Raw genomic sequence first — 26,483 nt, forward strand, 5'->3', positions numbered from 1 at the left:
TAATTCCCGACTCCACATAATTCAGAGAGCTTTTAATACAGTGATACAAGTTTTTAATGAAGCCACTGAAGTCGGTTCTAAAGTGACATTTTCGAATTAGTGAAGGAGGCTTGAGCTCAGCTGTTAAACTGTCGACCTGAGATTTTGTCAAGGTTTAGTGATTTTTGGTTAGATAAGTATCAGTATTTACAAAGATTTTGTAGGCTAATTAATTAATATTTTATTCAATGTACTTCAATAAATGTTTAATGTTGCAATCTTACCGGTTCATTTATATGTGTGTGTGTGTGTGTGTGTGTGAGAGAGAGAGAGAGAGAGAGAGACCCTTTTGTATTTCTTCCATTTATTGATTGTGTCTATTTTGCACTCCTGATATTCTGGAGAGTCACCCCCTTGATTGCTGCACATTTTTTTCCTGACCAGTGGCTGACTTGTAGTTTGTACCATCAAAAGATGAGAGTTTTCAAATTTTTTCGTATTTCCCATTCATTTCCTATGTCGGTCATTTTTGACCGCGAAGAAGGTAATTCACAAACGTTGACTCTTTAACATATCCAAATCATGTCCATTATTTTTTGGTGTGTTCATATTGCTAATATGACAAAAGTCACCAAGTGTCATCTCATTCTGATGAAGCTACGATTTTTTACATTTCATAATATAAAATTTTTCGGTCAAAAATGACCGAAGAGGGCCAGAGGGTTAACGAGAACTTTGTTATGTTGCGCAAGTCAGGACGACACTGCGCCTTCGTTGTTACAGTAAGGACAGTGTTGTTTGCTCTTACATTATCTACAGCAGTCCTCGCTTATTTGAAGTTATATACATACAATACTTGTTGACGTTATGAGTGAATTGACGACCTTCACAGAGGGAGAGTTCTATGAGGGGCATTTTGACTCGCGAGCGTATGTGAAGAATTTTTATTCCTGCCCTCGCGGTCACGCTGACGAGAAGGACTTCCTTACTTTCGTTTTGAAATGCCTTAGTGGAGTTTTCTCAGCGGGTAAGTAATCCTATCAATCATTAGAAAAGCTAGATGTTCTATTTTAACTAAATAATGTTGACACAAATGTTTGTTTTTAAAGGAGAACATAAAGGCAAGCTGCTGATCGATGTGGGCAGTGGACCCTCGATCCACTCCGTCATCAGCGCCTGCGACCATTATGACGAGATCGTGCTCTCTGATTTCGCAAATGACAATCGTAGAGAAATTGAAAAATGGCTGAATAATCTAGAAGGCAGTTTAGATTGGAAACCTATATTGCAGCACGTTTGTGAACTGGAGGGCAAAAGGTAAGGTCATTTTATTTCGATATTGTTTATTGGGTGCGTGTGTGTTTAACAATAATAATAATAATCCATTTTAAAAGGATAATTGCTTATTATCCCATGTTTCCCCAAAGATTTCTGAGTTTACATCTTGTAAATGTAACTTTTTTTCCCTCAGAATTATGAGTTTACAGTTTTCCTTACAATTACATCTCACAAATTAGACCTCTTTCTCTGCTTGTTTTATTAGATTTGTTATGATAATCATTATAGATCATACTATGTTGACATTGTTTACTTTAGAAAAAAACATATGTTTAATTGCTTAATTGCACAAGGGAGGTGGAAATCCCATTTTGAACTTTGAATTGAAATGCATGTTCTTTTGCCTTGCCAAGACTAATTGCACTGCTAAAACTGTTAAGTTGAAGAAACACCAATTATAAATATGACAGAGCCTACATTTTAAACAGCAAGTTCTTAAAACACTTCTTTGTATTTTGTTCTTAATTATTTATCTTTTAATTCATCTTTGAACTGTAGCCCGTCCGATTTGGAGGCTACACTGAAGCAACGAGTCAAGAAAGTTTTAAAATGTGATGTCCGGTTGGAGAATCCATTCTCTCCACACACACTGGAACCAGCTGACTGTGTCACTACATCCCTGTGTCTGGAAGCAGCATGCAAAGACATTCAAACATACTGTCACGCTTTACATGGACTGACCAAACTTTTGCGTCCTGGTGGACTTTTGGTAATGATTGGTGTTCTGGGCGAAAGCTTCTACAAGGTAAATGATAAGCGCTTTTCTTGTCTTAGACTGAGTCAGGATAATATTGAGGAAGCACTCCGTGGTTTAGGCCTCTCAATCCTCGAGTTTAATTTACTGCCTGCAGAAGACAGAGAGGGCAACTCTGTGTCTGACTTTGAGGCAGTTTTTCATCTTGTAGCGAGAAAACCCTCTGAGTGACAGATCAAACAGGAATTTATACAACAACAAAACCAAAATAAATCCCTTTTCATAGCCTATGATTTTTCTGCTTGTTAATAAATCCACTGTAGAAGTTTCGGCATTTTAGATGAATACGGCATGCATGAATCTTAAAAATGTTGAATGGGTTTTAGAATGTAAGGCTTTTTAAAAGATGCATAATAAAAATAGTTATTTTGTTTTTTTTAAATGTACTATTAAAGTATTAAAATTTTAAATAAAAACATTACTATGAAATCGATTTCATGATTTATGTTCTTTACACACATACAAAAAAAAAGTGTTTCATCTGTGCACTTGGGTATATTAGAGAATTCATCCAAGCATTCCTCTCTATGAACCATTTAAATAATATACCACAAAGGAAATAAACCAAGACCAAGTTAGTATAGTACTGTACAGTAAGACTTCATGTCATGAGACCATCTGCTTTGTATCAGAGTAAGTGTTCCAGATTGAAACAAGTGAACTGTAAATGATTGGTTCTTGCTCTCTAGCAGAAATTTGTGATTCTCATAGACTTTCAACACGAACACTACTGTCATTCATTGATTAAAACACTTAATAGTCTGATTTTCCTCATTATACATTATAGATTTAACAATGGTGTTTGATTCAATTTAGTTTTAGACCCAGTTTTTTCCCCATTAAAAAGATCCAACTTAAATCATTTAATCTCTCATGAACTGAAGTCAACATTTTAAGTAAGCTTCAATATCCGTCTGTTCCTCATACAATATGGCTTTGGAAAACTTTCTTCCTTATCGAGTCGTTATTCGGTTTAAAAAATATTGAAACCGGTGGCCAAGACCTTGATCAAAATCTCACATTTTGTCTTTTCATATGGGTTTAGAACAACATGAGTGTGAGTGAATAATGCCATTTTGATTTTTGAGTGAACTATCCCTTTAAGGAGACTGGTGAAATCATTCAAAAGTCACTGAACATTCAATATATATGCTAAATAAAACATATTTACACTGATAGTTTGATATTGCAGATACTGTATATAAGTTGGTAGTTCATACAGTAAACAAGAGAAACCTGCTGAAGTTTTGTGCATGTAAAAGAGATCCTTTATCAATTTTTCAGTGCAGATTCAAACATTCCACTCTGAACTATTTAATTTCACTATATCTTGAATTGAATCCACAGTTAAACTTTTTGTGATATAAGTGACAGTGGGGTAAGGTGTGTGCTGTAGATGAATGGAGTGACTCAAAAAATAAATTTACAAGGGCCAGTCATATACAGCTGCCTGCAGGGTCTAAAGCAGGGATCAGGAACCTTTTCGGCATGACTTGCCATTTTAAATTCTTCTGATTAAGCACTGTGCCAACTATGGAAGACTGTTTCCACCACTGAATAAACAATAAAACAAGGTACATGAATTTTTATCAGAATTGTGTGATATAAACTCAAAAGTCAGAACTGCGACTTTATATCTCGCAATTCTGACTTTATTTCTCAGAATTCTAAGAAATAAAGTCTGAATTTTTAGATAAAGTCAGTCACAATTACCTTGTTTTATTTTTTTTATTTATTCAGTGGCAGAAACGGGCTTCCATAGCCAACATCCAAAATGGTAATTGCAACTTCTTACAATTTAGGGCCAGTGGTTTTCAATGGTATTGCAGGTGGGTCGTAAATTACTATTAAAAGAAATAATAATATTGTTAATATATGTAAAAATGTCTAAGTCATAACATATTAACATCATTACATATATATAATTAAATAAATAAAATAATCTATATTAAACCTTAACTATGCTTCCACTATCTGAGCTCGCTGATTGGTTTAAGAATAAACCACCAATTTATCGTAGATATTTTTGCTGCATATGCTACAGAACAACAAATTCAAACATGCATAAATGGCTGTCAACAATTTCCGTCCTGACTGCTTGCTCCACTGTCTACCCGCTGCCGAGCTCTGCCTGGATCTGCTTTTCCCGTTTTGCTGAGCAGTGCCAGCCAGAGTTATTTTCGGTTCATTGCCAGTACATTCATTAAAGACCGTTAACAATCTAGCTAAGTTATTAACCCAACAATAGCAGAGTCAGTTACTTTTTTTGCAGTGGGACACGCAAACATATGTTTTTGGCTGTGTGGACCGCGAGCTGAAAAAGGTTGGGAACCACTGCTTTAGGCTTTTTCCAATTGTAAATTAACATCTTGGAGAAAAAAAAAAAAAGTTGCAATTTTTTTGACAGGAACAAGCTTCCAAATCTTTAGACAAGAATACAAAAAAAAAAAAGAAATAACACATTTATCAACAGTTAAACCAATGTTCATATTTTATATATAAAAGTCTAAATGGTGTCATGTCATTTTCTTACAAGGTTACAGATGCTGTCTGTCCATGTTTACAATGACAAAATACATAAACCTGCATAATAACTGCTGCTTGTCCACGTTTCAGCTGAAGTTTTCATGATCAGTTTTCCACCACTACTCATTCATTATATTCTCCTCATCGCCTCCGGAGTCCACTGACACCTCCTCCTCCTCTTCCTCTTCCTCATCACTGAGGGATTCTGCTGCTGTTCTTTTCATCCCTCTCTGTTTAGACAGAGCAGCGGCGTAACGAATGTTGTAGATGTTCCAGTCGCAACTGGGAAGAAAACAAATGTTCCATTTAAACTTGACAGATAAACAAACATTGTTTCGGTTTTAGAATTAGAGTTTTATGGCCATATCAGCAACAATGGCTATACATTATTGGCAACATCAACAGTATCTTCCTTTTTAGAATTCAGTCAAGCTTACAGTTTGGACAGATCATCACTGTGTCTTTGGATGCTCTTCAGCAGCTGCTGTACAGTAGGCAACACAGCTCCAGATCTGAAAAGGAGATATACAAGCAGTCATACAGTGCTCATCAACAACAGATAAAACAATGCAAAATAGGACATTAATCATTTTTCCTTATGTTTCTGTACAAACCAGCAGGGAAAGAAGTTTAACCTCCAAAAAATATTTGTGGTCAAAAAATAAATACACTTATTCTATACCTTCCCCCCATTAGTAAAAAAAAATAATAAAAAAATAATAATTATATATATATATATATATATATATATATATATATATATATATATATATATATATATATTTTTTTTTTACAACAACTGAAAATCAAATATATGACATTGTATGCTTTTAATTTTTTTTTTTATATGTTTAAAACTAGCTAATTTATCAATGGTATGATAAAGTGATGTTTAGGGGAAATATAGTATAAGCAAATATAGTATAAGAATTGGAAAACTTGGATTGGATAACCAGTGAGAGCTCATTCTGAAAAGAGCTTTGCTTTTGCTGCTGACCGGTTCTTGAGCTTTTGTCCATGTAAGGTGAGCAGACACTGAGCCCAGCTGAGGTAGAACTCCAGGTGGTTGGACTTCTCCAAAGTTGAGGCCACAAAGTTCAGAAGCTTATCCACATACACATCTGGCAGTGAGCTACAAATCACCCGAACTAAAAGATCAAACAATAATATAAAAATAATGATATCAAAATTATGTAGTTTGAATATGACAAGAAATTATTTGACAATTTTAGGAGGGAACATACTTTGGTCATAAGGAACTGCCTCCAGAACCTCTCTTATGAGTGGCATTTCATTTAGCCGAAAAGACAGCAAAATGGCCGATGCCCACTCTTTTTTCCTCATCTGCTGCCGTATGCTTGCTGGCGTGACATCCATGTCTAGATCATAGGGGTCAAACACCAGTGAGACGTCAAGAGAGTAGATCAGCAACCCTTCAGTGGAGGCTGCTGCCCAACTGCGCCCTGAATGGAGAAGTAGGCCAAAACATCATCAGTCCATATTCAATAAAAATGTCATAATAAACATGATTCTGAATAGTTAAATATTCTGAAATCAATGTGTTGTGCTGAAAAGAGAAAAACTCTACCAGTAGGTGAAAAGCAGAGAGAGCTAACACGGATCTCTGGTTTGAAGCGTCTGGAGCTCATATCACCTGACAGATGAGGAGAGACAGGCATAAGAGTTGCATGCAAAAGCCAGTATACATTATATATCCAGTAATACATTCAATGCTCTTAAAAACAAAATGCTCGTCTACACTGATTTGATTAATCAGTGAGATGTGGACTCACCTTTCTTGACCCCAGGAAGACTGAGCGCCACTCCGTCTCCATCCCCTGTGCCTTCATCCACTAAAGAGAGACTACCAAACTCAGTCATCTTACGCCTGTCGAGGAACTCCTGAGAAAAGAACAACATGGCAGAAAGACTTCAGAAGCTAGAGTAAAATAATTATGACATGCTAATTCAGTGAATATACTGCATGATTACTGTTGATTTTTCCAGGTGATATAGGAAACTAAATTACAAAGGGGACGTGAACTGCATTTCCTGTGTTAGTATTTTTACATCAAACACTGTCAATTTAGAAACAGAAGGACAGATTAAAACAATTCGTTTAAATGGGTGTCTTCTTTTCTGTCACCGATGGAGTTTTGGTTCCTTGCCGCCTCTGGCTTGATTAGTCGGGGATACTTAATTTCCAGCGATATCGTTGACTTGATTACACAGATACTATTTAACTGAACTGAGCTGGATGATGACATCACTGAATTCATGTGTGATGAATTGACCTTACGCAGACCAAAGAGGTGATTATGAAGTAGTAGGTGTTGATTTGTGTTAGCTCTATTTCCAAATAAAAACACCAAGTAGAAAATGAGTCATTTTGGGAGCTTGGTTTCAACAAAAGCAGTTTTTGGATTAATAAGGATGTTTTAAGTTCTAGAAAATACCGTATGCCTCTATATTTTTTAGTAACATTTATGTGTCATAAATAATGATCAGAATACAATAAGCTATTAAGAAATCATATTCCCATTAACAAAATGGAAGCTTTGTGTTCTAGTTTTTTTATGTCTGTTTCTGCAGTGAATACCGACAAATTTGCTAAATAAGTGTGTGTGTGTACCTCCATAGCGTCCAGAGAGAGATTACAGGAGATCTCAAACTTCTTCATTAGAACATGTTCCTTGATGTTATAAATGCACACAAACTTTGACTGGCCACCTGCAAGGATCGATTCACCATCTGCTGAGTAGCACAAGGAGGTGAAGGACCTACAAATCAGTTAAGAGGAAATAAGTGATTAATGCTGGTAATACATACAGTACATCTAGGTTCAGCAGGGAATATTCGGTTTATTGGGGTTAATCCAGCCAGTTGTTATCACAGAATAAAACCATAGGGGTTTATGAACATTATCCCAGTTACAACACAGCTGCTTACTGCTACATAAGTAAATAAGCCACAACATTTTCAACACATAAATAAAAATGAGGACATAAAACATTATTTGAGAAGAAAGCCTTTTAAATCTTACCAGATTATCATCATAAATCCATTACAGTGTAAGAAAAATAATTTACTTCAATATTTGCTTTAAAAATATACTCCAACAATGTTACCACAGGCCTAGTATTAAAACTGAAGTAATCCAGTTTCATTTTACTGTAAACACAGTCAAAAACTATTTACTAAATGGTGTAACTTTATGGTATATTATTCAGAGTTGCTAATGATGACGGTTGTTATCAGGCAGTAAAATAGCTCTAGTATGCATGTATATGTGTGCGTGTATATATATATCTGTGACATACTTTCCCTTGGCAGACTGTTTAGCAGTGATCTTTTCGGTTTCTTTACGGCCCATCTGCAGGTCATGGCGGCCAGCGATAGAGCCAGTCTGTCCTCCAGTCTGAGGGTTCCAGAATGTGATTTCACCATCCAGAGAGGCAACTGCCAACTCCTGACCATCAGGACGATATGTAACAACGAGTCCTGAATAAAGACAGGAGAAAGACATCTATAAATAACACATCCTTTTCATTCCAAACCACCTACTCTTTTTTTTTTCTCTCTAAACAGTTTTACATAAACCGGTCACTTGGGGAACTTGCCATCAGAGGTGAGCCGCAAGGTCTCTTTGGTCTGCCAGCTGTCCAGCATGTCCCACAGGCGGACTGTTTTGTCCCATGACACACTGGCGAGCACAGACTGGACTGGACTGAAGCACAAGTTGCTGACAGGACCCTCATGACCACTGAGCACCTACTCCAGCAGTAAAGAGTTACAAAGAATGCAATTACATATCAACTGTGAGGCTCAACAATGATTTTTGCACTGGAATGATTAGTCTTGGCTGAAAATGGACCAACAACCAAATATTAAGCCTATCTGTAGGTTTGCCAATAACAGTCATTTCTAATATTTATCCATTCACAGTACAACAAACCATACTGTTTTTTATTGACAAATGTATAACTATATACAAGGATGTTACACACTGCACTTGTCACATGATCACAAACGAGCATCCTAATTCGGTGGTATCTGACCTCTAGCAGTCGTCCAGTCTGCATGGACCATAGGAAGATCTCAAAGGAGTCCTGAGAGCCGGCACACACCAACTCCCCACTACTGTCCAGTGCCAGAGAGGAGAACTGAGCCGGTCGTGGAGACGTCATGGTACGGAAGTTCCGGTACCTGAGAGAAGAGAATGAGGACAAAACGAGAATAAAGAGAGAGCAGAGTGTTCAGCAGTGCAGAATGTGCATAGGAAGCAGATTTCTTTTATTTTTTTTTATTCTTTAGAGTGCAAAAACATACAACATAGGGTGAACACAAAATGACAACAAAACACAAAAACAACAAAACAGCAATGATAGCAACAGCAATGAAAAGACAAATGAGTAAGTATTTAAATAGTAATAGCATGTATTACAATAATAATATTATTGTGATGACAACAACAGTAATAACAGTAATAACAACAATGGTGATACTAAAGATGGTGATGACAATATTTTGTGTTGACGAAAATAGTAATGTCAATAATAATAATAACATTTATATCAATAATAATAGTAACCGTAATAATAATAATAATAACAATAGTAATACTAAATATGGTGATGATAATATATGTAATAAAATATTATCATCATCATCGCCATCTTCAGCATTACTATTGTTATTATCACTATTGTTATTATTGTTGTTGTTGTTTTTTTAATGTTATTATATTATTATTGATTTTACTATTGCTGTCAATACAAAATATCATCATCAAGATATATTTCTACAAGCAATACTTTTACAAGTCTACAAGAGAGCTATAAAATCAGAGAAATCTGCAAATAAATTGAGCGGTCTACTTACAAATCACAATCAACAGATTCAAAACTCATTCAACACTTTAATAATCAAATTTATCTTATTTATGATCACATTTATATTTACATGTTTATAATATTTATTTTACATGCCATAAGAGATTTAAAAAGAATATGAAAATAAAGGTTGAAGTAATAAACAGAACAGGAAACCCAAGCATGAAGTATTGTGCAACAGTGAGCACATGGTTGGAAATGGAGAAGTTGATACCTGTGCAGGTCAAATGCTCGAACAGTGCCATCTAGTGAGGCGCTGACCACCACAAAGCCACTGGAGTTGAAGGCAACATTAGTGACACTGCTGGAGTGTTCAGTGAACGTCACAAAACAGAGGCCACTGTTGGTATTCCACACTTTAACCTGGAAAGCAACAGTTTAATTGCATCTCTCTTATTTAATCCCAAGACAAAAACCTAGTGGTAGAAGACTTACCTTTCCATCATCCCCTCCAGTAACAAGATACTGACCATCAGGTGAATAAGCCAAAGAGTTCATGTTGTTGAAGTGTCCCTGCTGTTTGAACACATAGGACTCACTCTGCCATTCCCAGACCAGCAGCTGGCCCAGACCTTTAACACGGGATGGAAACAAGGCATTACAGCACAGGACAGCATAGTGTTGTGCTCCGATGAACAAACCTGGTTGAGAACAATACCTGAGCAGCCAAAGCCAATCCAGTCACCAGTGGGATTCATAGCAATGGTAGAAATCCTCTGATCTGAAATACTAGATGTGATATTATGCTACATTAGAATTCATTAATCAGTATGGAATAAAGCCACAATCACTTGTGGTTAAGACTGAAGATAAATGAAATACATAATACTCTAGTTGTAAGGGCTAGGAAAAAATCTAGCAATCTTCATCAAAGTCTTCTATATAATTTCTACAAAACACATCTTTCTATTGAATTGTCCTCGAGGGCTGCAAACAAAAACATACATTGCGAACAGTGCAGTTTGATTCATAAAAAACAGCTACTGGATATTTTTGACAAATATTCAATGGAAATATTACAAACCTGAGTGAGTGAATGAGGTCAAATTCTGGCAGCTCATGCAGGTGGAACGCTCCCGATGCGAAACCGGTCACGAGGATACGTGTCTTCTTGTGGAAAGCTGCAGCGGTCAACTTGTTGAAATCACCCGCCTTGTTAAAATAGTGCCTGCAATAAAAGACCGATTTAAAATGTAATTACAGAGACATTAGAGCTTTCGCCATGTTTTATAACCAGAACGTCGATCTTGGTGTGAACAAGTCTAAAGAAAAGACCCATAGATTGAAGAAATAAGGAGAGTTTCAGAGGGAGGAAAAAAAAACTCACTTGCTCCTTTGAGAATAGCGGACATTTTTGATGCCTTCCACTTGTTTGGGTGTATCTGCGTTTCCTTTAATCACATCTCCTCTAGTCTCTCCATCCTCCCCTACAATATCCTCAATGTCATCATCTTCGTTGCTTTCCACTTCTTCTCTCTTTTTTTTCTCCTCCTCCATCTTCTTTCTCTCAGAGTATTTTGGGCCCTTCTGTAAGTCCTCGAGCTCAGTGTCACTTTCCCATACACACAAAGTGCCCTCTTGACTCACTGTGTACATCTGTGAAAACAAATGAAACCGCTTAAAGGTGGCATATGTGAGGTTTGCCAGTACTGCAATGCAAAAACAAACGTAACATTCACTCCCGTGCTACACAAACGCAGCAGACACTTTACAAACGTACATCTAAGCTGTCCTTCTCAAAGAAGCAGCCCACTATGATGTCCTTATGACCTCCCAGCGAGTAGTAGATGAGATTTGCCCATCTCTCTGCTCCAAAGATCCAAGTGGTCATGTCCTTACTGCCCACAGCAAAGCACCTAGTTATCAGTAAAGAAGAGCAAGAATTTAATCGGTCACATAAATACAGGGGATTCCCACCTGCACGGTTTGCAGTTCATTACATTTCAAACATACTACTATAGAAATCCATAGAAAAGTCAGGACTAGAGCATCATGTGGTAAACCAGTATTCAAAAATGATTGATCCCTAAAATGAACAGTTAAGCCAAAAATGTAAATGTTATTGTTAAACACATACTTAGACTTCGGGACATCAAAGATATAAGTGAGCTGGTTCCTTCATGGGACAGATTTGGAGAAATTTGGCATTACATCATTTACTCACCAATGGATCTTCTGCAGTGAATGGATTCCTTCAGAATGTGAGTTCAAATGGATAATAAAAACATCAAAATAATCCACAAGTAATCAACATGAGTGAGAAGCGAAAAGATAAGTGTTCCTAATGAACAAATCCATCAAGACATTTTTACTTCAAACCATTGTTTCCAATAAGAGGCCTTCTATTCATAATATTACTCTCTCTCGTTTAAAAGGTGTCTCGTCTGAATCAGGACATCCAACAGATCAAGCGAAAATAGGTCTAAACAAATATGTGGGTGGATTCTGATATGAGAGGACAACAGTGGATGGACTTTTTCACTAAGGAAAGTTATTACAGATTATGGACTTGTATTTTGTCCAGAAGCAATAGTTTGAAGTCATGTTGATACTTTTGGATTATTGTAATGTTTTTATCAGCTGTTTGGACTTTCATTCTGATGGCACTCATTCACAGCTAAGGATGCACTGGGGAGCAAACGATGTAATGCTACATTTCTCCAAATCTATTCCCATGAAGAAACAAACTCTACATCATGGATGGCCTGAGAGTGAAAACATTTAACAAATTTTCATTTTAGGCTGAAATATTCCTTTAAAATTGCATGGAAGTATAAAATGCACAATAAAACAGTGAATGTTCTTTTGCTGCAGAATCCATACATTTAAGGATACGGGAAAAAAATAATCTGTTACGCACTTGGAATCATCTGTCCAGTCGATACATGTCGTCTCATCAAATGGCCCATAATAACTCTTGTCTAAAGCAAACGCATTAAACTCTCGGTTTCTTCCAGGTGCATGATACATTAGAGCCACGTTTTCCTTGGTTATCACAAACCTCCTTTAAAGAAACAAAGGAACAAGACCAGGGAAAATGTAATAAGAGCTGTTCATGCATAAAATCATATTGCAAAGTTAATATGAGCTGTGTGTAATAGCTGACCTTCCATCAGGGGAGAAGGACACGCTTTGAACAGGACTGTGGAAGTGATGATGGTGAAGTACTGCCCGAGTGACCAAACTGACCAGTATGGCTGCTCCATCTGAAACACATTAATCAAACACTAAATTCTCTCATCAGCAAAAAAACTAACCACCAACCTGTATAGATCACCATACTTGGCCACAACTTCTCTTTACTTCACTTGGTTTCCTTTACAGATTATATTATTATTGAAAATTAAATTAAAATATTAGCATCAAATCCTCCATATATCTCAAGCAGCATTTACTTGAGCATGTTCCAAAGAGTAAATTCATACGGTTATACAATACAGATTGTTTCAAAAGAGTAGCTCCGTAGTGATAAATAGGAAAACAGCAGAATTAATTATGGAAACAGTTCAGATTCTGCTGTTAAGGAGCTCTATAAAACAATAGTGTCATTATTCAGTGTTCATTTGATTCAGTTCAATAACTGAAGTGTTGTTGTTGCAAAATCCAATTCAGGTTAAAGCAGCTCTACAGACAATAATGTGCTTCACTGGAAACAAGGAAATCTGACCTTCTGTACAAAGAATGACAAATTTGCTAACTTGATTGTTGACACAGAAAAGGTGAATATAATTTCTAATATGAAATTTCATTAGCTAAAATTATGACAAAAAGTGTGCACATCAAACAGTTAAAAAGCTCAACCAAAAAATCTATAATAATAATGGTCTTGAAATGTCACTGCTAGTGAGAAATCATAATGATTATTCCAACTATGGATTTTGTTGTTGTTGTTGTTGTTTTTGTGATTAACATTTTACATCACAGCCTTTTCATAATCCTTAACTTTTCGGCGGCAATGGCTCAGTGGTTCATGTAGGTTGTCTACAAACCGGAAGGTTGGTGGTTCGATCCCCGGCTCCACCTGACCAAGTGTCGAGGTGTCCTTGAGCAAGACACCTAACCCCAGCTGCTCCCGACGAGCTGGATGGCGCCTTGTATGGCAGACACCGCCGTCGGTGTGTGAATGTGTGTGTGAATGTGAGGCAAAATTGTAAAGCGCTTTGGATGGCCATGTGGTCTGTTGAAAGCGCTATATAAATGCAGTCCATTTACCATTTGGGGAAGTCGTGGCCTAATGGTTAGAGGGTTGGACTCCCAATCGAAGGGTTGTGAGTTCTAGTCTCGGGCTGGACGGAATTGTGGGTGGGGGTAGTGCATGAACAGCTCTCTCTCCACCTTCAATACCACGACTTAGGTGCCCTTGAGCAAGGCATCTAACCCCCAACTGCTCCCCGGGCGCCGCAGCATAAATGGCTGCCCACTGCTCCGGGTGTGTGCTCACAGTGTGTGTGTGTTCACTGCTCTGTGTGTGTGCATTTCGGATGGGTTAAATGCAGAGCACAAATTCTGAGTATGGGTCACCATACTTGGCTGAATGTCACTTCACTTTCACTTTTGGGTTTAAATTAGATGAAATTATATTCAAAATGGTCTCCAGAATACAATAATGCTTATTACAGGGGGAAAAACAGTGCATGGTGAATTGTATACTTTTCCATACCTTCATCTATAAGTATGGCAAGATTCCCATCCGGAGAGATTCCCAAACAGCTGATATTCTTTGTGGTGGACACTGGTAAGGTTTCTGATTTGTTACTGAAAAAAAAAAACCGGATTGAACATTTCCTCAGTTGAAAACAGACTAATCTCACTTGCTAATAAGACCGCACAATGAAATTAGGGATATTATGAAAAGGACTGATACTCACTTTTTCAGATCAAAGACTGAGATGCGGTTGCCAACAGGACTGATGACAGAATTCCCATCTTTAGAGAAACACAGGTTCCCGTGGCGATAAAATGACCCTAATAAGTTGGAAAACTAGGCGAAAATACGAACACGCTAAATTAAAATATTCACTCAGATACATTCGGTTTTAAAACAAACAATCTGCTTTTTTTTATTTGCTTGATTATAAATATTTTTGTCACAATAAAAGAAGCAGTCAGTCTCACACAAATGTCTAATAAAAAAAGTAATACAAATTATTCACGAGAAGAACATCAAAAGTTAGTGTCTGTAATACCTTGTATGCGAACTTCATGTTTTCTGAGATGTTATATTACAAATTATCCATTAAATATCATGCGTCCTGCGCTCCACACGTGAAAAAATTACAAATACATGAACGCACATGGGCTCAAAAACACTTCCGGGTCAATACCAGACTAAAAGCACCCAGCTTCGTCACATAAAAGTCTCCCAAAGGTTATGTTTCTTCTTCTTATTTGGTATTTTATTGGCAGCTTCTAGGTTACCGCCACCGACTGGACTGGAGTGTGGAACAAGATTTATGCGTTATCTACGATTGGGGAGGGGAAGGGGACAAAAAAATAAAAATAAAATAAAATCCCCTATATATATATATACTGATAAATGGTTGGTTACTCTTTTCTTAAATATAAAATTCACACCTTGGAATATATACTGTTCCACCAGCATATCGATCCATCTGTAAATAAAGTCATTGACTGTGGGAGATGTTTCACAAAATACTTCTGGAGTCTGGACTGGACTATATACCATATCATAAGTCGATTATAATTGTCTTTCAGTTCCTGCTGTATAAAGTCAACATCTGGCCAGGGGAATAACCAGAGATATGGGGATTGAGGAAATTGATGGTTATTTGTCTTCTTTGGAAGAATATGTTTATGAAGGTTGTATCTCAAAGGTTATTGCAGGTATATATATAAAAAAAAAATATTTAATAAAATATTGTATCAATATAGCTACGAACGGTGGAGAAAAAAAGACAGAATTTTAATATAAGCAATACATTTCACTCTTAATGCGTTTTAATTGATCATTTATAGATATTAAGCAACCACCTTTTTATGTATTAAAAAAACACGTACACACATCTAAGCTGTTATGTTGGTCCCTGCTTATATGAATAAAGTTTGTGCATGAAATGAAAAGTTACAGTCTAACGTGTCCACCAGATGGTGTCTTGGCGCGATGCTGAAATAATTTCAACGTAAACTCAAAAAAGAAATAAAGAAAAGACAAATGATAGATTCATTAATCTCGTTATCTTAACTCCTGTATTTCTGTTTGGGAATATCTCTGATTAAAACGAATAATTCTGATAATATTACATTCCTCTGACCTGACCCTGTTCTGTTCTCCGAGAGAAGAGAGAAGTGACGTCAGCGCTTGATTAGCATATCTCCCTCTATATATTTCATTCTTGCGCATTGGCGCTCTACAGTACTGCAACGCACTTCAGCAGAAGACTTCAAACTGTAATCCGTCTACAAAGGTACGTGTTTGAGAGTTTTAGAGATGAAATAATGCTGTTGGTGTCGTGTAATGTAAACCGTTATATCACTATTTTTATTGAACGTGAAATCTGTTCTTTTCAAAATAACTCTGGGGGGAAAGCATATGCTTTTGTATTTGAAAACGTGGTGTGTTCAAACATCTTCAGAATGTTACAAATAGAAATAAAGAATATGCAAATGTTGCTTTAAACTAGATACCTTCAGGCAAAGCGGTTAACCTCTTTTCCTTTGTTAATCCTCTTTGTGCTGCAAATGCATTAATAAGGATGTGACTCATTATGGCATATGGCACATTTACTGCCTTGTATCGAAAGCACAGTTGGTTAGTGCGTTATAAGGTGTGATTGGTGAAGAGGGCGTTGAAAGAAACGGCAGCATTGTGTGGAGTGGGTGATAAAGCAGTACAGGGCGGTGGTTTTCCACAATGCAATCACATTCTGCGAAAGGCAGTCAGAATGCTTTGCCTGGCCGTGCACACGAAATAAATTAAATCATGAGCAGAAGTATGTAGGATTTTTACCTTAGAAAGAAAGAAAACCGAATTGCTATCACATTTAATTATTCATATTGTAACCTCAGCGTGGGAACAGCTTTTGTTATGTAAATCATTTTTTTGACGCCTCAGACGCCATTCAGAAAGGGTGCGGTTTTGTTCAGTGTCAGGAACATCAGCGGGATGTGATGCAAATCTCCACTAAATGAACAATAGTTTTCTAGAGCTTCATTGTCTGTTTTTTTTTTTTTTCTTGTTTTTTTCTTTTCTTCAGAAAACAAATATATGACATTTTATATTCTCTTTTGTTCCTTGAGCAGACAACCAATCATGTCTGACAAACCAAATCTTGAGGAGGTCACCAGCTTTGACAAAACCAAGCTGAAGAAGACTGAGACTCAGGAGAAAAACCCACTGCCATCGAAAGAAAGTAAGAATTAAAGCACAAAACTGGCTGGCATTACATAACGACTGTAAGCTATGATATCAGTGGCCTTAGGTTATAATAATAATAATAATAATTCTTTACATTTATACAGCGCTTTTCTAGGCACTCAAAGTGCTTTACATAGTCAGGGGGTATCTCCTCATCCACCACCAGTGGATAATATAAATATTAATATTGATAACTTATCATTTGTAATTTTCTCCCAGAGTGCTATCAATTGACATTTACACAGAATCAAAGTTAAGTTTACTCTTTCTTGTTTGTCCGCAGCCATTGAACAGGAGAAGCAGGCGTCCTCGTGAAGACACAAGTTGCCATCATGCACTGTGCACACTCCCTTCCCTGCATTGCCTTCTTTTCATTCACTTCTTTTAGCAGTATAACTTTGTAACCAAAATGTCAAAAAAGAAAATATGAAAAAAAAAAAAAAAAAAGAGAATCTAAAGCTGCATCACTGTCAGATGGGATGAGCTGACCCCTCTAGCAACATCTAGATGCATTCGGACCACCTCCCTTGTCCAGTCCAGCGACGAGTACAGAACACTTCTGATTCCAGGAGCATGAGCCGTGGATTCATCTGGTTTTGCGTTGGTTTCTATTGTTGCCATAGGACAAGGGAGTGTGGCCTAGCGGATATTCCCAAATTTTTTATTATCCGGTTGAGCTCTTTGTCGACAAGTGACCAGCTCACAAAGTTATGGCATCACTTTTTATTTTTTAGACTAAACTGCACAATCTTTGTTTTTTTTTATGTTGGTAATGATTAACACCTTGTTAGTGCTGCTTCAGTGAAATGCTTTTTTTTCATTGGTAAGAAAGAGGAAGAGGAAAAAAGCGAATTCAATCTAGCTGTGAAAACACTTCTAAGGACCGGGTGTTGTATTTGAATTGATTGTGCTCTTTTTATTGACGTGGTTTCGGGGTTGCTTTGTGTCGCACCCTGTCTTGGTTGTCTTGTACGGTGGTTATCACCTTTCAAAATGTAAATGCAATGTGATCGCTTTCAGCTGTAGATCATTTTATTCTTGGGTTTTGTCAAAGGAATAAACCTCAGCAACCATGTTATTGCCACAAACCATTTATCAATAATGGAAAATCGAAACCGTTGTAATAAAAAAACAAACAATAAAAAACTTTGTTATCAGGATTTTTTTGTTCACTTGCCCTCTGAAAATAGATCAAGTTCACTGGGAATGCTAACGTGTAAACATTTCACCCTTCATTCACCGACCATGCAATTACTGTAGCTTGTGATCATGATCTCTTGTGATGGGGATTTCTGTAGCTGCCTTCTGCATCATGGATTAGTGTCTTCTCTGAAACCTAATTACATTAGCATGGTGACACAGATTCCATACATCAATAGGTATAAAAACAAATCTCAGGTTTAAAAAAATTTTTAGAAGTAGAACTACATACAGTTCAGTAGATCTCAGTGAAATCATTTTAGCTCTGACACTGACACTGAACTGAAAAATCAGCTTTTCTTATTAATAATTAGACTTGTTAATATACATCATAACTGTTATTATTATGATTACTTTTTAAAACTCTTTCTTTATGGACAGCCTAAATATGCATGCAGTTAAAGAGGACAGTGGCACAGTGTTTCCTCTCAATGTGAAATTAAAATGATCACTAGTTCCTCGATAGAACAAGCAACTCCTTCTCTTGGAACTGTGTTTGGCAGACTAGACATCATGATTTTAGCATGTGTCCTTGTAAGTGGATTGATGTTAAGTAATTTACACTTAATACTGTATTAATCTCTTGGAAATTGCAATGGTTGGAAGCGATGAGCTAGAAGATTCTGTTTGTGTGTCCATTATATGTCAGTGACATCACAAGCAGATAAATTCAAAAAGCTCTTCCGCATCTGTAAGTCTTCTTTCTAATTAGATTCAGTTATATGTCATGTCATATACAAGGATAAGAAAAAAGCATTCCTGTCCTGGTAAAAACAAGAAACGCCAACGGTTGATGCTTAAATGATGTGCACGTTCAGGCATGCCACAGAATCTGTCAATAGCTGTTTGAGCAGAGTATATTATTGAATGGTTCCTCAGGGCTTCTGTTACATAACTTTTAGTACATTCATGGAATGGACTACTCTTGAATGGGCTTTGTTTAAAAAGCTGCTGTTTGCCCCAAGATTGTGTGAGAAAGTAATTTAAAGTGTAACAGTTGGATTCTTTAAGTAAAAATGCAGTTCGTTTTCTCTATATAGTGGAATTGATTTTGAACTTAAAGTTCAAGTTTAGTTTTATTTCTAGAGCACATTTAAAGCACGAAACAAGGCTGACCAAACTGCTGCACAACAAACAATAATATATAACGAGGAGAAAATCAGCAAAAAAAATAAAATCACTTCAAAACCCACACAACAATAAAAGCAGATCAAAACCATTTAAAGGCGCATATTACTACATGTTAAAAGCCAGAGAGAAAAGATGTGTTTTAAGATATGATTTAAACTCAGATAACGTGGAAGCCATTTGATGTGAATTGGTAAATTGTTCCAGAGGGTGCGACCAGCAACTTCAAAGGCTCTGGATCCTCTGTTTTTTAAGCGGGTTCTTGATGTCTGGAGGAGAAATTTGCCCTCTGATCTTAGTCCACTCGTCGAAGAGTAGGAGTGGAGTAAATCTGACAAATAAGACGGAGCTTGATTGTTAAGTGATTTATAGACAAGTAGCAAGATTTTAAACTCAAGTCGATAGTGAACTGGCAGCCAATGCAATGATCGCAAGAGGGGAGTGGCATGATCAAACTTTTCCCACCCCTTCAAGAATCTAGCTGCTGTATTTTGAACTCCTTGTAACTGAGAGATTTGGGACTTTGAAAAACTGAAATAGAGGGCGTCGCAATAATCCAGCCGAGACATAATAAAGGCATGGATAGCAACTTCTATAGAGATATTTAAGAGAAATTACTTGATTTTAGAAAGGGAGCAAAGATGGAAGAAGCTAGAACCTAATACAGCACTAATTTGTTTATCAAATTTTAAGGAATTATCAAACACCACACCCAGATTTCGAACATGGTGAGAGATGAAGGAATTTAAGGTCCCCAGACTGGGCTGAATACTTGCCCTATGTTCGGAGGGACTAAAAACAATAACTTCGGTTTTATCTGGGTTCAAGATCAGAATGTTTTTAGAAAGCCTTAATTTGACATCAACAAGACAACCAGTAAGAGTATCAATTGTAAAGTTTGTTTTCTTAGTCAAAGGCAAGTAAAGTTGTAGGTCATCAGGATAACAGTGGAAAAAGATGTTGTGTTATGTAAAAATAGAGCACATGGGAAGAAGATAAAGAGAAAAGAGAGCGGGAGATAAGATAGAACCCTGAGGACCTCCACAAGTTAGTTTGCCTGGGGTCGAGCAAAAATCAATCATTTAAAACTCTTACAAGAGCAGTTCCAGTGCTGTGGAGTGATTTGATGCCAGAATTAAGATAGATGGAAGGTGGACATTGGCTGATAGTTTTCTAAAACAGGCATCAAGAGAGGGCTTCTTGAGAAAGTAACCATGGCCATTTTCAGGTTGTCCAGAATGGACCCGGATTCCAAACAGTTATTCAACAGTGATACCATCCCCGGACAGTATCAATTATTTGCCTCAAAAAGTGAGGGTGAATTATATCAAGGGGACATAAAGAGGGTTTTATTTTGTGATCACATCCTTGACTGTTTGTAAAGATACATCATTAAATGTTGTCCAAGGTGTTGGATTTGTAGGTGGCCAACTCAATGTAATCTGTTACCTGTTTCTTGGCCCTCAGATTTATAACTCTGTCACAGAAGTATTTCAGGAAGTCCTCAGAAAGCGCAAAGAAAAGATTTAGAAAATAATTAGTTAGACAATTTAGAGAGTTAATAAGAGAAATTTATTTTAGGAGTACAAGTGATGCTTTCAGTAAGATTTGAAAAACATCAGGCCTTGGCTTTCTTAACAGCTCTCTGACATCAGAACAAATAATTCTTCAGAATATCGAAAGAGATCAGTTTTTTTTTTTCATTTTCCATTTTCTTTCAGCTTTTCTGCTGGATTGTCACCGAAAGCGAATGTTATTATCAATCCAAGGTTCTGATTTGGGGTTTAGTTTAAAATGCTTAAAAGGTGCAATGGAATTTAATACGTCCGTCCAGACCATATTTAAAGACTTCAAATGGTCTTCAGCATCAAGATCAGAGAATGGCGACTCAACCGACAGGGATGAGTTAACTTTATAGTAAAGCTAAGTTAAATCCTTAACTAAAATGTGATGAGTATATGTGAGTTTGTCTTATATCAGAGACTGTTATCTGGGGAAACTCAGGAAGACACATCAAAATACCTTATGAAAAACTACATTACCCACGATTCTGCAAAGAAATCGCCACCAATCAGAGAACTGAAACAATCAAATCATGTCTAAAGAACACTTTAGGGCCCATTCACTCCCAAGAAGCAATATACAAAAAAAATGACATAATACAGTCTGGCTACATCTCCAAAATCGCATGTATGAATGTAATTGAATGTCATTCAGACATACTATATTCATCATGTTGTCATTTAATTTGCTTCACTTTACACTCATTCAAGATAGTAACGTGTCCATCAGATGCATTTAAGAATTTGCTATATCAAACAGCATAAAGGACTGTTTTGTACAAAAAAAATAACTGGAAGAGATTGAAAACAGAAGCCATGCACATTCAAGTTACAAATGACTTTCCCTGCTCTTACATTAAAAATAAGGTGGATAGCAGAAGAATAACGGTGTACAGTATAATGCTGTGGATGTTATGAAATGTGTGATTATTTTCCAAGAAAGCATGGCCGCAAACTTAAACTGCATATGTATCCATATTGAGACCTACAGTGTTTTAATGTGGAATGCAAAATCAAGCCTCGTCTCTCCCAACTGTTACTGACATCTGTTGAGGCACAATCTCAAAGCTGCCCCACTGTGTGACCTCAGCAGAAAGCTGCAGCCTGTTTGGCCCATTGATCGTTCCAGTGAGTCCCGACTGAAGCCAATGGGAGGCCATTTAGCTTTTCACAAGCCGTTGCACATACAATTGTGGTTCAGTGATCTTTCAGGTCTCAGTGCTTGGCTCAGACTGACAAATGAAGTTGGGCCTTTGGGATGCTGGATGACTTAATGAAGAGTGCATTGGAGAGGTATCTCCAAGGGGATTATTTCAAACCTTGGGATTTCTTATTATTTTAAATGAGCAAAATGTAAAATTGGCAAAATAACAATTGCACAGTTCTCTATTAAGGTAAAATTAATAAGGTAAAAGATAGAAGTGATTAAGTCGGCTCCATTATCTTAAACAGCCATTATGAGACTATAACATATCCAATCACTGATGCGTTCCATCTGTTGATCACAGTTGTTTCCAATATTAGCCGAGGTAAACAGAGGCTTGCTTCTGTTTCCACAGTAACCAGACTTACATGAGAAAGTATCACTGGTGTTCATTTGCCTTTTCTTTGAAGGAATTCAACGTAATTTAATCATCTCAGATATTATATATGATAGTCTCCTAGCTAATTCTGTTTTACTGCCTGATTCTGGACTAGTGTTGTGCAATATTGTGAGTGTCTTAACAATTGTTACAACATCAGGACTGCAAAGCGCTATGCTTGTACATAGCAAGACAACAATACAGTTTGTGGAGTTGAATGCATGATTAAAAAATCCATTTGTAATTTTCTGTTACACAAATCATACAATTAATAGACTGATATGACATTTACACTGCTGTGTTGCATGACCTCACTCAGTATCATTCCTCAGTATCATAGCCTCCCTTTTGAGCAAGAGACACAACGTAAAATATATGCAATCATGACCACAACCACAGCCAAGATGCTTTGCTCAATCATTGGCTCCCACAGTGTACTGGTTTACTACTACACATGTATGTTTTATGAGTAAAGGAGAAAAGCTGATAAAGTCCTTGCAGGAAATGACCAGTAAGTTTTCGGCTGGAAATTTCCTTTAACCCTAAAACACAAAACAATTCAAAATCCCAACACAGAAAATCAATTCATATTAAGAGTACATTGGGCCATAATATTTTTACAGATTTTATATAGAAAGACCTTGTGGTTTAGTGGAACAAAAATGACTTAAATACATTGTAATCCACATGCTGTAACTGAACAATTATGGGAGCAAAATGGAAAGACAATCAGGAAATAAACAAATTTTTTGCATACAATATATCATAATAGTTGATATAAAACATTATAGTATAGATTTTTTGGTAAATTGTTTTTGGTATGTTGGAGCATTCCAAACAATTTTCCCCTATTTTCTGCATGCATATTATAGATCTTATTACGAACAATTTCTGCATAACTTTTGTTTCTTTGATTTATGTATTTATTTATAATTTTTTGACTTCTAAACATCAGTCTTCTCTCTGGTTACGTGTGCAGGTGTTCTTTGGTCATTTAATGTTCTTTAGCTCTGTCCCTGCAAACTCACACTTAACTGCAAACACTACTGTGAGCACATTTTAACATCCAATCAACAACCGATGCATATAAAACCCACTCTTTTATTTTTTTTTTGGATAATCCATTATATTCAGATATACGTCACTATGAAAGATCTGATGTTACTTTCATTAAACTTATCATTTTCCCCCCTGTCTGCGCTGCCTTTGAAATCCCAGCTCATCCAATGAGCAGAATTGGCACTATTGAATGGTTTTTATACTGTGTGCTTTTAATACCATTTCCAAACACGGGAGAGGCACAGAAAGCTTTCAGGTATTATACTGTAGTGGTGTGTGAGGATGTAAGATCAATTCTGATACAGTACATCAAAAACAGAGTGTTCTTTCTTAAGCTCTGCCAACCGAACATAAATCAGTGCAGCAGCTGTGGAATGGACACTGATGTATTGAACTGATGCACTGACTGTCAGGAACACTAATCAATAATAGTGCTTTGACAGACTCAAAGCCAGTACTGTATTGAGAGACTCACCATTTATGAAGTCGCAAAACTACATGCCTGCTTCTCTCAGTCCCGTACCATTAAAAGCTGCTTCATCACCGCATCTCCTCATTAGATTAGCAGCATTTGTTTGTTCTCAGAAGTCCAGAGTCAGCAGCTGTAATGACATTTACTTGAACTATTTCACTCTGTAGTGCAATGCATGGGAGAGAGAGTGTGTATGTGGGATACTGTTCATTTGCTGACCACTGAGACAGTTTGTCTCCTTCCATGACAGCACAAACATGCAGTGCTCTCAATTTTTAAACAGTCGCTTCTTTCTGACACAATCTGTTTTGTATGACATGCTATAGAAATAAAGGGGACTAATCCTGTTAGGTAGATGTGCCTATGGCATTCATATCACACTGGAAATGATAATACACTTATTATTATAGACTTTGCTTATGTTTGTCTTCCAAAATACTGCTGTAAGTAGACCAAAATATTCAAAGCACATTTGCAGGGACCTCTTTACAGTGCAAGCCACAATGTTAATTACATTGAAAAAAAGTGTGTCTAGGAAGAGAGACTGCAGCTTAATTAACCACAGGCCCTTTAATAGCGGTGCATGCCAGTCTCATGTCGAGAAGACTTTAATTAGCACAAGGCATTCTGCACCATCTAGGATACATCTAATGTGTTGCTGACCCTAGATCAGTGTTAACTCTGTTAATGTGTCAAGATATTAACTCCATATTTATGCCTAGTCAGAGAAATTATCTGGTCTCAATTGGGGTTCTTGTATCTCTAGCCAGTGACTCCCCTAAGAGATTTGTTATTTGCTCCATATTTACTCATGTTAGGAACCATTTGTTTGTATGGATGTAAACATACTGAAAATAGCAATTATCATTTGCTACACATTAATACCCCTTTTCCGACAATCCTGTCTGCTCTGATTGGCCAACTGACCCAGTGCATTGTGATTGGCTAAACACTGCAAGCACTTGTCGGAAATGTAACGCCCTTTTCAATAATCACGAGCTTCATCTTTTAAAATAAATGTAGACAGTTAATAATTTCCTTAATTTTAACATCAGTTCAAGCCTGAAAGGGGAACAGAGTCACGTGTCAGACATAGTGATGAAGTTTGTATGTGTTTGCACTACACAAGCCACAGACGGTTAAGACAGCTGACTCTACTGTGACCCTCTCTCTCTCTCTCTCTCTCTCTCTCAGCACATGCTCACACATACACGACCACAAAACTCCACATTTGAACATTCAATAGCAAATACTTAAACTAATAACAAAACACAGTAGCTGATTCACAAGTGCCAGATAATGATAGCAAAGTCAGAATTACCGCCCATAGGTTCACAAAACGGTCGTCCATAAAATGCGTTTCTGTTCTGTTGTAAGTAACCTTAAAAATTCCTAAATGCATCTACTTTCGAATTAGAATTAGAATTAGAATTAGATTTAGAATTAGCTTTCTTCACCAGGTTTGAGCAAACACACAAGGAATTTGTTGTGTGTTTTTTTAAGGCGCTCCTGGTACATATACATACATGCATACATACATAAGACTTAGCAATAAATAATGTGTATGAATCTGGAAGAGTAGATTGATTTATGTACAGATTTGTGCAATTGTAATCTATACAGAATGGTTTTAATAAAAAGATATACATATGTATTTACATTACACTTGAGAAAGGCAATCATTTAAGATGCAGAATTATTTACGTAAATTAATAATAGAACAAAGGTTATTATTCAAATGTTATCTGCTTAATCTGGAGATGGCATGGCATGTCTAGATGTTCTAGTGCACAGAGATCTGTAGCATCTGCCTGAGGGGAGACGTGCAAACAGGTTGTGTCCAGGATGACAGGGGTCTTTGAAGGCCAAATAAAGTTATTTTGCTTTCGCCTAGATACACACAGTATCTCCCTGATATGGCTGCTTCAACACTATCTCCGGTTACTGAAACCACTCCTTCTTTCATTGTGTGAACATTAGGGCGGCATTACGCAAATATTTCCACACAGTGACATAGACATGTGGGGGCATGTTTGAATGAGACATTTTAGGGGGCTTGGCAGAGTCTTAACTTTTATAAAGAATATCTCTTTGGATTTGAGACTTTAGTCTTTGCAACTTTACAGTTCTTCTTTATGCACCAAGAGCTTGTAACACTCAAAAGAGAAAGGAAAAATTGAGATTGCATCATATTACCTCTTTAATCTCAACACCTTGTGTTGTTTATCATTTAATATCTGGCACCAGTCCAGGACAGGAAAAGGCACTGTTTCAAAGCTCTCTTATTGTACTCATTACTTGAGGCGACCGCAAAAAGAAACCTATGGCTGAGGGCTGCATGGTAAATTTTCCCAAGTTAAAAATAATGGTGTACTTGCAGCTATCTAGAATAAATTTAAATGGAGTTTTGATAATTAATGTTTAGTGAATTAAAAAATCATATTAGTGAGTAAAAATATGTATATTTAGAGGCAACTGTCAATGTTAACTGATCAAGAAAAAAAGAGCACAGTATACAAGTATGCTTGAAATCATACAGAAAGTTGACATACGTGTACGACAAAGACACTTTAAACACAGATACACAACTGTATATACATGTCTGGGCAGGCAAG

The 26,483-nt window shown here is 36.8% G+C and overlaps 2 protein-coding genes across 2 annotated transcripts; one reads left to right on the top strand and one right to left on the bottom strand.

The window, feature by feature from the left end:
• The first annotated feature begins 722 nt into the window (after window positions 1-722).
• On the top strand, window positions 723-2,504 carry zgc:64002 (uncharacterized protein LOC393330 homolog). The gene is made up of 3 exons (XM_052599123.1): window positions 723-1,006; window positions 1,089-1,296; window positions 1,816-2,504. Exons 1-3 carry the CDS (start codon window positions 847-849, stop codon window positions 2,240-2,242), a joined length of 795 nt encoding a protein of 264 aa, XP_052455083.1. The 5' UTR covers window positions 723-846; the 3' UTR covers window positions 2,243-2,504.
• Window positions 2,505-4,533: 2,029 nt separating this feature from the next.
• pwp2h (PWP2 small subunit processome component) lies at window positions 4,534-14,855 on the bottom strand. The gene is made up of 21 exons (XM_052599111.1): window positions 14,676-14,855; window positions 14,358-14,470; window positions 14,150-14,244; window positions 12,596-12,695; window positions 12,350-12,493; window positions 11,210-11,345; window positions 10,817-11,085; window positions 10,514-10,657; window positions 10,148-10,218; window positions 9,925-10,061; window positions 9,704-9,852; window positions 8,656-8,803; window positions 8,218-8,368; window positions 7,918-8,098; window positions 7,230-7,377; window positions 6,391-6,499; window positions 6,186-6,251; window positions 5,842-6,060; window positions 5,595-5,745; window positions 5,035-5,109; window positions 4,534-4,879 (listed from the first exon to the last, which is right to left on the bottom strand). Exons 1-21 carry the CDS (start codon window positions 14,691-14,693, stop codon window positions 4,717-4,719), a joined length of 2,787 nt encoding a protein of 928 aa, XP_052455071.1. The 5' UTR covers window positions 14,694-14,855; the 3' UTR covers window positions 4,534-4,716.
• Between the last annotated feature and the right edge of the window lie 11,628 nt (window positions 14,856-26,483).

Source organism: Carassius gibelio, chromosome A1 (genome assembly GCF_023724105.1).
Source record: "Carassius gibelio isolate Cgi1373 ecotype wild population from Czech Republic chromosome A1, carGib1.2-hapl.c, whole genome shotgun sequence".
Classification (NCBI taxonomy): Eukaryota; Metazoa; Chordata; class Actinopteri; order Cypriniformes; family Cyprinidae; genus Carassius; species Carassius gibelio.

Excerpts from the sequence above, each read along its gene's own strand:
- zgc:64002 (XM_052599123.1), top strand. The coding sequence starts at position 847 with ATGAGTGAATTGACGACCTTCACAGAGGGAGAGTTCTATGAGGGGCAT. Across the intron at positions 1,007-1,088 it reads TAGTGGAGTTTTCTCAGCGG|GAGAACATAAAGGCAAGCTG; the intron begins GTAAGTAATCCT and ends TTGTTTTTAAAG. Across the intron at positions 1,297-1,815 it reads TGTGAACTGGAGGGCAAAAG|CCCGTCCGATTTGGAGGCTA; the intron begins GTAAGGTCATTT and ends TTTGAACTGTAG.
- pwp2h (XM_052599111.1), bottom strand. Across the intron at positions 10,219-10,513 it reads GACCTCATTCACTCACTCAG|TATTTCAGATCAGAGGATTT; the intron begins GTTTGTAATATT and ends TATCACATCTAG. Across the intron at positions 8,804-9,703 it reads CGAGCATTTGACCTGCACAG|GTACCGGAACTTCCGTACCA; the intron begins GTATCAACTTCT and ends CTCTTCTCTCAG.